This window comes from Phlebotomus argentipes, unplaced genomic scaffold, assembly GCF_947086385.1.
Source record: "Phlebotomus argentipes unplaced genomic scaffold, Phlebotomus argentipes genome assembly scaffold_4, whole genome shotgun sequence".
Lineage (NCBI taxonomy): Eukaryota > Metazoa > Arthropoda > Insecta > Diptera > Psychodidae > Phlebotomus > Phlebotomus argentipes.
In genome coordinates this window covers 6570597-6583106 of record NW_026776174.1, presented here as the reverse complement: position 1 = coordinate 6583106, position 12510 = coordinate 6570597, and the positions used below count along the sequence as shown (strand labels likewise).

Sequence of the window (12510 nt, the reverse complement as noted above, 5' to 3'; positions counted from 1 at the left end):
GAAAAATCAATCATGATGTTTACATCGTTGATTCCGCAATGTAATCATCTTATGATAACGAAATAACCGATGCTGACTCTTCACGCTGACACAGAAAATGGATTTTTACATGTGGATCAACTGGACCAGGAGCTGAAAACCAGAAAAACAGAATAATATTTTGCAACAAATGGCTTACCATTATTGTAATGAATAGGGGAGAGTGGAGAGGATTTGCTCATTTCATTCTCTTGGGTATTGACTTTGGAAAAATCACCTAAACGCGGTCAGAAAAATTTAAGGTTTTCCCTTGGATTTGTTTATCATTTCAAGGTATATTGCAAGGGGCAGATATTATGGTTGGAAGTGGTGTACAGCTGTTAAGGGAGTGTTAGGAATTAGAATGGATGAAATATCAAGAATATATACATTACAAAAACAATCTTTCGCAACAAATTTAGGCATTTTCTATGTTGTTTTGCATGGAAAAATCAATTTTATCACTTTTCTAGGTTATGTGATTGATTTAAAAGAGATTCTAGTGATAAAATTACCCTCAAAATCATTAAATTTGTATTTTATCAGGAAATATTTCTAGTATTTGTGCTCAAAACTCTTTAGATTGCTTGAGAAAAAGCTCAAAAAGCAATCATAACCTCAAAAATATTATTTCAGTTTCAAAAAATGTTATTTTCGCTTAGTTATTTTAGTAGAAATATTGTGATATCTTTTGTATTTACTTATTTCCAGGTTTTAAAGGATTCAAAATTAGTCAAAGAAAGATTTTTTAGGCCGGATTTATAACCTCACAATTTGATCAGGAGATTTCTAAGGTTTCTAAGCATTTCTCAAAGGTGAAACCAGAAAATGAAGGCAGAAATTGTTCATTGAACAAGTCCTAAACTTCTTAAATAATTTCTTACTATCCTAAAACTAAGCATTTGAAGATATTGAAGCTCTTAGAACCGAAAACATTTTAGTTTTACAGCAGAGAAAGACATCAAGCTTTGAGATGCTTTGATTCACATTTTCTGTTCGAAAAAGGCGCGTCCGAAGCCTCACTCTCCCCTACAATATATATCGAAAATTTCTTTCTTCAAATTCTCTTCCTCAATGTAATTATTCAGGTTTTTACGTGCTTTTTCCCTATATTTTTCCTGCCATTATTGATTTTTCGTCGAACTCTAATTTTTCCTGTTAAAATACCACATCTGTGAATAAGAGAGAATTGCGAATGAAAATAGGCTGAGAAGAAAGAAAAAGGTGAAAGACTAAAAGTGGAGGAGAAATTAAATAGTGCGGAAGTAATTTCCCTCCAAAGGGTCTTATTATTTGCTATTTAGATCCAATTACTTTCATATTTTCCCAAAGAAAATGCCTCTGCACGTGCTGTATTGACTCCATTCGGCTGGAATTCCTGCCACTTGAGAATTCAAGATTTTGCCACAAATTCAGGAACATCGTGCGGTGAGATGAGTATTTAACTGGGGCGCGGATAAGGCGCGCCAGAAGGACTTTCGGAGGCACAACTTCCAGTGGAACTTCCAGCGCAAAAGCTCTCGCCAAAGATGTGTCCAAATCAGCTGTTTTCCGTTACGTAATCACATGGCAGAGCGCGCGCGAGAGAGAGAGAGAGGCGAAGTCGCTGGAGCAGCCGAAGAGAGAGAGAAGAGCGCATGTCGCGAAGAGAGACTCTCTCTCTCTCTCTCTCCTCGAGTCTGTCTCGCGAGCACTTGGACTAGCCCAGTCGCCGTCCGGGAATCTGTCAAGTTGTTTCGTGCGGATTTGTCGGCGTGTTTATTGATTTATCGGGACAGTTTGGGTCCGTTTTTTTGGGTGGAAATTCCTCAAGACAGACCAGCAAGTGGGAGTCAAGTGGAGTCTGGGCCTCCTTAGCGCATCACCAGAGCCCCGTCGAGACCATTCCAAGCCCGCGCCATCCGCTTCTCTCTCTCTTTCTCCGTGAGTGACAGAAGGCCAAATTTCAGCGCGATATTCCTCAATCAAGTTGTCCTCATAATGCCGATTAATTACATAATCTCGAGACAGTGTTATCACTTTTGGCAATGCTTATAGATAGCGACATTATGGGCCAATTGATGATTGGGAAATCGCTCTTATCTTGTGCATTTCGTCCTCAGATTCTTCTTCGCCCTGCCAACAGTTCCGGAAGTGGCAACAATGTCGTCCTCAGCGAGCCAGCCAGGTCAGCAGGCCCAGAAACAGCAATTCTCGTAAGTCTTCCACGCTCTGGTCAGTCGCGAGAGTGTCCTTGGCGACACATTACATAACGCTGGTCTTGTTTAACGACGAGCCACCAGCGCGTGCTCCATGGAAAATGGATACACAGAATCGCGTGAGGCGCGCGCGATGTCATGGCAACAGCCAAGAGTTTCCCGATCGAGTGAATGTTGATCTAACTCATTCGCCAACTTCCAAATTGATTGTATATTCTCAATCTGCTCATTGACATTTTCCCGATAATTGCTTCTGAGTGCGCGTTTATCTGTGGCGAGCAAACAATTTATTGTCTGTTTTGAGTGATATGAGAAGAGCGACTGATAGCGCGTCCAACATGAGCCACACTTCAATTTGGGAATTGATGAACAAGAACAGGGTGTTCGAGAGACATTCCACAGATGCGCAACTGCAGGGCGTTTCGTATGCAAATCATCTGGAAATGTCGTAAATTACAATTTCATTCACAACCAATTGGGTCAAGATCGTCAAAAACCCGGGTTAAATCAAGGTGCAGATAATATTCCTCGAATCTTCAACACTTCAGACACTTCTGAACGTTTTAAGACTCAGACTTAAGCGTCGTTGTAACATTTTAAATAAACTGTCAAAAATATGAATTCGTCAAAAGTCGTTGCAAGATTACGATTCATAACAGTTACTAACAAGGGGGAGATAATATGCCTTTAATCTGTACATCACTTCCAAACACTTCCGAATTTGCCTGACACTTCCAGAGCTTAAATTTTATTGAATTTCTTAAGTTTCCATTCAAAATTTCTGTGAAAATCGATTTGAAAATGCATTTTTTGGCATTTTTCCGACCATAACCTCAAAATATATCTAAAAGATCATCAAATACTCCGTTCCGGTGCATTCTAGATCACAAAATGAACTCAAAACTGCTGATTCAGAGTCAAAAGTGCTTTAAAAGCTTTCTAAATGAACATTTTCCAAGTCAAAAAAAAACCATTTTTGAGGTTATGTTCAATCTTAGCACAATTTGCAGTGTTTCTTGGCATCAAAGGTTCAGAAAAGCACTGTTTATTGCATATAAATATCTAATTCCGCCAATAGAATACTTGATAGAATATTAATTTTTCACTTAATTTGTCCCTGGTTCATGACATAACCTCGAAAAGACTTTTTTTTAATTTTCGTGAAAATCGAAGGAATTTCAAAGAATTTAGATAATCTGTCAGTAAAATTTGCTCTCAGGAAAGAAATATTGTAGACTTTTCAACACTTCCACTTCTTAAGTACTTCTGCTGAGTTTGTACACCACTTCTGACTGTATTATCTCCCCCTTGGTTACTCATGTGGGAAATTTATCTTCTGCGAGACTTGAAACGTTTCAAACGTTATTTTTCGTCGCGCAAAGACAAGAAGAGCCAGAAAACTCACGTGAAAACCGAGGAAATACACAATATTGATGCTTTTTCTGGTAATTTTGTGTACAATTCCAACCACTAGATTGAGATTATGTGCTTCCGGACATCATTAGAGCCTTTCCGAAGACATTAATTGATTCTCCAAAGCATTTTCCTGGACATTTTGGCCGGCAGAACTCTTCAAGAATCCGGAATGTTGCAACGACTCATTAGATTACAGATTATATGAAATGATTTTAATGTTCTAGTGTTTGTTTATGAACAATTTCTGTCTTGATTTTCTAGTTTTGTCATGGGAAAATGCGTAGAAAACGTCTGATTAAATTGTGAAGTTTTGAATTCGGTTTAAAACTCTCTCTTGGCCTCATTTTGATCCTTTCAAACTTAGAAATGAGTAAATATAGCGAATATTACAATGTTTCTACCGTTTCTATCAGTAAATGAGGCTGAATTTGTCACTTTAAGACACAGAAATATCGAAAATAACTAAGAAAAGTGACACTGAAATGACGTTTTTGAGGTTATAATTGACTTCTAAGCTGTTTTATACTACTAAAATTGATCCACTGAAGTTTTACGAACGTAAATGTTCAACTGTGCCAAGAAAAACAGAAATTTTCTCAGTTTAAAGACAAATTAGATGATTTTAAAGGTTATTTGAACACCAGAATCTATTTTAAATCAATCACATAACCTAGAAAAGTAATTAAATTGACTTTTTGAAGCTAAATAAATTAGAAAATGCCTCTAATGTACAAGAATCCTTCCATAAAATCTGTACACCACTTCCGATCGTAATATATGCCCCTTGAGGTAAATTGATTGATCGCGAATCTCGAGATTAGATAGATTTAGTAGTAAATGAAAATCTCTGACATTCATCAATGATTCACCCTTTGAACATATCACGAATCTCTCGAATGCACTTCATTCTCGCATCCCGAAGCTGATGACAGTGAAAAGTCTGAGAAATTGCTGAACTCTCTGTCTGGCTCATTGCTTGAATGCTTGTCTCTCAACTCCAACCCGTGATTGTGATTTTCTGGCCAGACGCCAGAAAACACTCCCGCCTTGATCCACACACTCTCCATTTCCCGGGATTTTATTTATACGCGCTTTTCTTCAGCATTTGGTCAAAACACAGACGCTTTGAATGCTTGATAGACAGATAGATTACAATAGATCCCAAGGGTTACTCAAGTGGGGAGAAAAGTGGTTTCCATTCCTCAAAATTCCACCAATATTCCACAATCCATTCCTTTCCATTCCAATCCATTCTTTTTGAAACATATTCTTTCTCTTCAAAAGTAATTCAAAAGTGAGTTTTGGAAATTGTCTAAATTAGGAAGATTTGCAGGAATTCCAGCGCAAATCTTCCTTTTAAGAGAATTCAGCAGAAAATCGTCAAGTCGCGGGTTCGATTCTCTTTCAATTCGGGTTTTTTTCACATCTATTTTTCACTTCTCTTGCCTTTTTCGTGTATTTTCCTTCATTTTATCCCTTTTTAATCGACATTTTTCCCTCAATTTCTTCAAGAATTATCTCTAATAACGCCATCTGACGCCCGAAATTGCTTTTATCTCACTAAGTTTTCACTCCTAAATTCCTTTTAGCCGCTTTTAATGTTTATTCTGGGCCTTGAAACTATTCTAAATGTTGTAAATGCTATAAAAACTTTGAAGGTTGTTAAGAAAATCACAGAGAGAGTGTGAAAATGGAAGGAAAATGGCGCGAAAATGTGAGATTTTCGTCCATTCTTCAATTTGAGCAACCCTCGCATTTTAACTTTTACTTAACATTTTGCATTTTTTACACATTCTTTACGTGTAAAATGTAAAGAGGTATTTTTTACCATGTAAAGGCACAACAGTGGTTGAAACATTTGCAAGCGGTGGGATTTGAACACACGACTGTAGAGAGTGAAACACGTTGACTATTGAGCCACAGCCGCCCTCAATGCTTGATAAAGGATGTCTTTTTCTCCTGCAGACTCGTGCCCAAGATTATCAATGGCGGGATTGCGGGAATTATTGGGGTGTCGTGCGTCTTTCCGCTGGATCTGGTGAAGACGCGCCTGCAGAATCAACAGGTGGGCCCCAATGGGGAGCGAATGTACAAATCAATGTAAGTTTCGGGGTGGGAATTTGTGGCTCCTTTGTGGCTCCTTTGGGGGAGAGAGAGATTGACACTCTTTTCCACCCCTTCTAGGTTTGATTGCTTCAAGAAGACGTACAAGGCGGAGGGTTACTTTGGGATGTACAGAGGCAGTGCTGTGAATATTCTGCTCATCACGCCGGAGAAGGCCATCAAGTTGGCCGCCAATGACTTCTTCCGTCACCACTTGACCACCAAAGCCGGTGAGTTGCCAGTGACGCGCCAGATGGCGGCCGGCGGTCTGGCCGGGCTGTGTCAGATCATCATCACCACGCCGATGGAGCTGCTGAAGATCCAGATGCAGGACGCCGGGCGTGTGGCGGCGCAGGCGAAGCTGGCCGGCAAGACGGTGCCCAAGACGTCGGCCACGAAGCTGGCGCTGGATCTGCTGCGGGAGAAGGGCATCATGGGCTTGTACAAGGGCATTGGCGCCACAATGCTGCGCGACGTGTCCTTCTCCATCGTGTACTTCCCGCTCTTCGCCACGCTGAACGATCTCGGGCCGCGGAAGGCGGACGGATCGGGAGAGGCGGTGTTCTGGTGCTCCTTCCTCTCGGGATGCGCCGCCGGCTCCATGGCGGCGCTGGTCGTGAATCCCTTCGATGTGGTCAAGACGAGACTTCAGGCGCTGAAGAAGGCCGAAGGCGAAGTGGCATTTAATGGCATCAGCGATGCTATAATGTGAGAAGAACACGCCAAAATCCCAGACGGCTGAGTCTTGAAATTCGTCAAAGTCAGAATCAGTGGAAATTGAGTGATTTTGAGAAATTTGCCAGTCAAAATTGGCTCAAAATCAATCAACTCGTGTTGACATGAGAAAATCGAGTCAACACGATTGCTCGATGTCTCAATTTTAAGATTCTACTGCAATTTAAGTATCAAATTGCCAGCGATGGCATCGGAAATGGATAATGGAATAATTATTTTAATTGTTTTTAATATTATATTGATAATTTTCACTTTTTATAGAGGCTCAGAGACGGAGAATGTAAAAATTGAGTGTGGATATTCGGATAGAAAATAGTGATTATACAGCGTGGGCACTAATTATAGGTCCACTGTAGGTAGTCTGGGGCAAAATCAAAAAATATCAAATATGGCGTTTGATTGCCTATCCATAGCCAAAACAAAACCCCCAATATGAGGCCCCTCCGCCGGATCCTAGGGATTCTAGGGAACTTTATCACTTTCTGGCCTGGCACTAATTATAGATCCACTTAGGAATTTTCACTATATCTCAGTGAAAAAAAATCGGAAAATTCTGAAAATCATAAGGATCCTTCATTTTGAGCCCAGAAACCATTTACCGTCGCCACACCCCGCCTCGGTCCTCCTTGGGCCCCACTGTTAAAGGTCTTTGCCTTGCATAACATGATCACCCAATATGGCTCCTCCGCAATAGGGCGGGGGGCCCAATGCCCATAAACTGCTTCATAGGGCAAGACTGAAGCCTTTTGAGCATAATTGGGATTTCTGACCCCGATACCCTTCCTGAATCCTGGCCTTAAGCACTTCTTCCAGGGTCTTTTTCTGCTTCTAAGAGCCCAAACCACCCCAACCCCCGGACCACCCCCAATGAAATGGGGCGAAAAGTTCTTAGGACACTTCTAGGAAACCCGTGGACCCTAGATCCGGGGACGGGTAGCGCCTCAGAGAGAGCGCCCTAACGTAGAACGAGAGCCAGTTGAAATTCAATGAAAAACCATACACTTTTAGGTGGTAAGAAGACACCCTATGATGATTCTTTGGGGGTAAAAGTTAAGTTTGAGGAGCATTTTTATCATTTTCTGCCTCAAACACCGCAACTTGGCCCAAATTAAAACAAGAAAAAGACGTTTCTGCTTGCGTTCCGAACGCATTTCCCTGATTTTGACTCAAAAGACTCACGAAACTTTCAAAATTGTTGATTCTGATTTTGACGAATTTCAAGGCTCAGCCCTCAGCTTGAATCTCTCTCTCTTTAACATCTCTTCTTGTGTTGCAGGAAAACCTTCCGGAACGAGGGTGTGACGGCGTTCTTCAAGGGCGGCCTGTGCCGAATGATTGTCATCGCGCCACTCTTTGGCATCGCCCAGATGGTTTACTTCCTGGGCGTGGCTGAAGCCATTCTCGGGATCGACAGGAAGCATTAGGAAGTCACGGAGGAGTGCGTGAAAGCCACAGGTCAAATACTCCGGCAATTAAGAAAGAGGAACAACTGATCAATTATTGAGGCCACAAATCAACTCACTGACTGTGAGACAGTCTTCTCAAGACGACGGTGGGATGTTGACAATAAAATGTTTAATATTGAATAAGGTGTAAATGACCGGAGACTTTCAGTCATAATGATATCAATACAGAGTCTCTCATATAAAATAGTTGCTAAAAATCACTTTTAAAAAAACACACATTGTAAATGTCTGAAAACTTCTTTTTTTCTGTTCAGTTTTTTTTTTCTTCTTTTGTTATAAATTTAAGTAGAATTTGTAATTTATTTGCCGAACTGATAGAATGTATTAAAATGAGAGTTGGAAATCAGTGGATAGAAGAAAATGTTGATAGGAAAATCTTATATGTTCATGAGAAAATACAAATAACTGTCTTAATCACAATTTATGAATTCTATCGGCAGAGATTTGGATTTCCCGCGTGATCTGTTGTCACCTTTCCGCCAGGACTCACTTGAATCAGCACCAATTCGTACGTCACGATCGTTCCAGTGATCTGAAGAAGCCAGATATTGAAAAATCAGTATTTTCAGTTTAAGAAGTCGTTGCAACTTTGCTTCGTTAACATTTTAAATATGAGCTGTCAAAGTTATTAATTCATAAAGCTGCGATTCATAACATTTCACGTGACAACCAAGAAAACAGACGTTCTTGATGGTTTTTTTTGGCAAATCACAAGGCGATTTTTGAGGAAACTTAGTGTTCTTCAATCAAATAATCAAAAAATTAATATTTTCTGAAATAAAATTGAAAAATAATTGAAAAAAATTATTATTTTCCCAAATAAGATTGCAAAAAATCTAAATAACCAAATATTGAAAGAAATAATAAAAAAAGGAATATTTTCTCAAGGATATTTTGAACAAAATAATCAAAAAATTATTGTTTTCTAAATTAAAATTGCAAAATAATCAAATTTAGAATAAAATAATAATAATAGAAAAAATATTTTCCAAAGTAAAATTGAGAAAAAAAATCAAATTCTAAATAAAATATCAAAAAAAAGTTATTATTTTCCAAAGTAAGATAACAAAAAAAAATTCAAAATAATCAAATTCTGAACTAAATAATTAAAAAACTGAATTTTTTCTCAAGTAAAATTGAAAAATAATCAAAATTTGAATCAAAATCACAAATAATTTAAAAAAAAATCAGAATTTGTGTGAAATAATCAAAAAATAATCCGAATTTGTATAAAATAAACAAATTTTTATTAAATATACAGAAAATAATCAGAATTTTGTACGAAATAATGAAAATTTGAGTAATAATCAAGCAAATAATTGAAAAAAAATTGAATAATCACAAAGTTAATGGTCTCAACTTGCAACTGACTTTCCCCTTGGGATTTATCTGGCCATTTGTGCACATTTCAATGCACCAGATTGAGGTTATGTGTTTCCGGACATCCTTAGAGTCTTTCCAACGAAACTAATTGATTTTCCAAAGCCTTTGTAATTCTTTTCTGTTGAGTTTCTGTAGATTAGTTTTGGGAGGAAACGGAAAAAAACGCTTCACAAACACTCAAGGACATTTTCTTACGTCAAAATGGAGGAAAACGGACAGAAACTGGCCGGAAGTTGAACTAATCTGCGCTTAAAATACTCTCAAATCAGTAGCTTAAAATTAGGGACAAAGAAATTACTTTTGACAGCTGAAATTTATATTAAATAAACTCTTAATTTCGCTTTTCATCGCCGAGGCGTTCATACTTCATTTGTACTTTACACTAGCGCCGCTAGGCGGCCGACAATTTAAACTATGAAAAGTGTAAAGTTGCAACTCAAATTCATAGCTTTTACGAACTGAAATACGAAATCTGTAGAGTTGCAACGACTGCTGATAAGTTAAACCCTTTTGATCAATTCTAAGATTTGCTTACGCAGAATTGTAAGATTGTTTACCTTGAGAATGAGCTTTCTGGTGAGGCGAAAGAACTTCTTCCCCGTGAGCGCGACATGTTCATTTGTGACTTCCTCGAGGAATCGCTTAGTTTCCCTGCTCAGGCCCGGCGTTGGCACTGATCGGATGACTTCTGCCGGCCTCTTGGATTGATCGTGAATCTTCGAGGAGTACAGAGAGACTCCGAAGGTTCGCAGAATGAGGAAAATCAGTGAATACCAAAAGTAGATTATTTGAATGTAATCCTCCATTGGACTGGAGAAAAGAAGAGAAGAAAAATAGTTCACTTTATCGCAATTGTTGCGTAAGGAAAGCACAAAAGGAAAGTCTGAAGCTGATTTTTGAGGAATCTTAATGTTTCTCTCCACATTTAGCTGCCAGAGGGCAGCAGTTTAGGCTCTAAAGCCACTTAGAAGTTCCGATTGTTGTTCCCAAAGGCAAAAGAAAGTTTAAACGCCTCCAAATTCCCGTAAAATTAGATTTTGAAAAGCAAATAAATTTAAATATTTGCATTATATTCAACAAATAATTGAGAGTTTGTGATGGATAATTATTTATTGGGAAGCGTTTAAACTCTCCAAATAAGCCAATTGATTAAATTCTTTAAAAAAAAGGCCAAAACAGGAAAATAAGTGAAAAAAAAACTTGACGCGAGCTGGATTCGAACTTATTAACACAAATCTGCGAAGGAAAAGAACGTGAACATGCAATATTAGCTTTTTTCCAAATGAGTATTGTGGAAAATTATATTTTAGGCTTTAAAAGAATTTCTTAGGAAAAGTTTCGAGCCCAAGAATGGACAATAAAATGTTAAACAGAAAGTTAAGGGGAAAACTTTCTCTCTCTCTCTCTCTCTCTCTGAGGGAAAAGCAATTCCGAGCGTCAGAAAGGGTAATTTTTGAAGAGAATATGATATTTAATCAAGGAAAATACTGAAAAAACGGAAAGAAAAGTGAAAAAATCTGTGAAAAAAACGCAACTGCAGGAGAATTGAACTCGCGACTTCACGATCTAAAAGTCTGTCTAGATTATTTCGAACGCCTAAGTTTGAATTAGGAATGGATAACGGAATGCATATGGAAATCTAAGGAATGGAAAACACTTTTCTCCAACTTGAGCAACGCTCGACATATAATACAATTTTTTTTATTGTATTTTAAATTTGCATTTCTTAAAAGTCAAAATATGTGAGACAAAAAGATAAAAAATAGAGAAAATCCACAAATTAGCACAAGCTCAGAGTTGAATTTGCCTTTGGGAACTACAATCGAAACTTTTACATGTCTTTAGAGCTTAAACTGCTGCCCTCTGGTGGCAAAATGCAAGGCTAAATGTGGAAAAGCTGATCAAATATTGAAATGCATTCAAATTTTCATTGAATATTCAGGAAATAATCAAGAAATTTAAACGATTATTAAATATTTAAATTATTTTTGATATAAAATTTTTAATTAAACTTTTGAAAATTCAAACAAACGATTGAATAACCACAAATTTAACGGTCAAAGTGGAGGGAAAGACTCACTTGAGGCTGTGAAGCAATTGGACGCACACGAAGTAGAGATTGTTGAGATAGGACAGGAAGATGAGGCTGGAGATGACGTTGTCCACTTCCTGGACAAGCGTGGAAACCTGCTGATAGTGATTCCGCTGAGTGTTCCAGAACAGATCGCTCATGATTTTGCCGCGCGCTTGCTCGATCTTCGCGTTGACTTGCTTGAATCGCGTGGCCAGAGCGATGCTGATGGCGATGATGAAGAGATCCATGAAGTTCCACACGAAGGTGCAGTAGAAGTTGATGAGGTAGCCGAACCAGCCCAGCAGCGGATGGTAGTTGAAGATCATGAAGAGATGCGGCAGGGACTCGCGGAAGTAGTGCTCCAGGTAGGTTGAGTGGAACTTCAGGCATCTGTGGGACTTCTCAATGGTCGCCGCGATGGACAGGCCGTGCTCAACGGCCGCCAGGAGCAGGACAGAAGTCACCAGCTGATGCAGACGCGTCCGCAGAGATCTCCTGCCGCACAGATGCTCCGTCTGCGGCAGATTCTTCTCCACCGTGTGCCAATACACCATCAGCTCAGGCCACTTCCTGGCGATGCTCACCAGGATCACAATGGCAGAGAAGTTGTAGAGATAGAAGAACACGGAGACAATGTTGTTGAACGTCAGAGATTCTTCCAGGAACTTCAGCGCTGCGATTATCGTCATGAAGCCGACAAAAGTGATCACGATCAGCGAGTAAAGGATCCCGAGGGTGAACCACTTGAACTGCAGATCCATCAGGGAGTCCCCGAAAACCCCGCCGACGGGCAGGAGGGAAAATATCCGCGCCACCGTAAAAACGGGGCGCAGCGCCCGGAAAGTCGATCCATTGTGGCCACCACGATAGGCCAGAAAGTCCTTCGAGATCCACAAATTCTGCCCCATGACTGGAATATTCTGAGGCAAGATTTGGTCTTTTAAGCAAAGACTTGAGCAAAGGAGAAGGAAATGCTTATCATGCCGTTGGGATGTTTTACAGAATTCCCAGTTATTGTAATCTTTCGGAGCGATTCTCAGTAAAACGGGGAAATGTTAAATTTCAAACATGTTAAAGTTTAAAATTCAGATTCCTGAAATTTCCTTTTCAATACAAT

General features: G+C 39.2%; 2 protein-coding genes across 4 annotated transcripts; one reads left to right on the top strand and one right to left on the bottom strand.

Annotated features, from left to right (window-relative positions):
- The first annotated feature begins 1725 nt into the window (after positions 1-1725).
- On the top strand, positions 1726-8356 carry LOC132258028 (mitochondrial glutamate carrier 1-like). Of its 3 annotated transcripts, XM_059755123.1 has the most exons (5): positions 1726-1941; positions 2121-2213; positions 5598-5732; positions 5817-6443; positions 7747-8356. In XM_059755123.1, exons 2-5 carry the CDS (start codon positions 2161-2163, stop codon positions 7892-7894), a joined length of 963 nt encoding a protein of 320 aa, XP_059611106.1. In that variant the 5' UTR covers positions 1726-1941; positions 2121-2160; the 3' UTR covers positions 7895-8356. The 3 variants fall into 3 exon arrangements, with proteins under 3 accessions (XP_059611106.1, XP_059611105.1, XP_059611107.1); XM_059755122.1 differs by lacking the exon at positions 1726-1941 and having other exon boundaries at positions 2004-2213; positions 5578-5732; XM_059755124.1 differs by lacking the exon at positions 1726-1941 and having other exon boundaries at positions 2005-2213.
- Positions 8355-12301, bottom strand: LOC132258056 (gustatory receptor for sugar taste 64f-like). The gene is made up of 3 exons (XM_059755158.1): positions 11400-12301; positions 9877-10129; positions 8355-8468 (listed from the first exon to the last, which is right to left on the bottom strand). Exons 1-3 carry the CDS (start codon positions 12299-12301, stop codon positions 8367-8369), a joined length of 1257 nt encoding a protein of 418 aa, XP_059611141.1. The 3' UTR covers positions 8355-8366.
- Between the last annotated feature and the right edge of the window lie 209 nt (positions 12302-12510).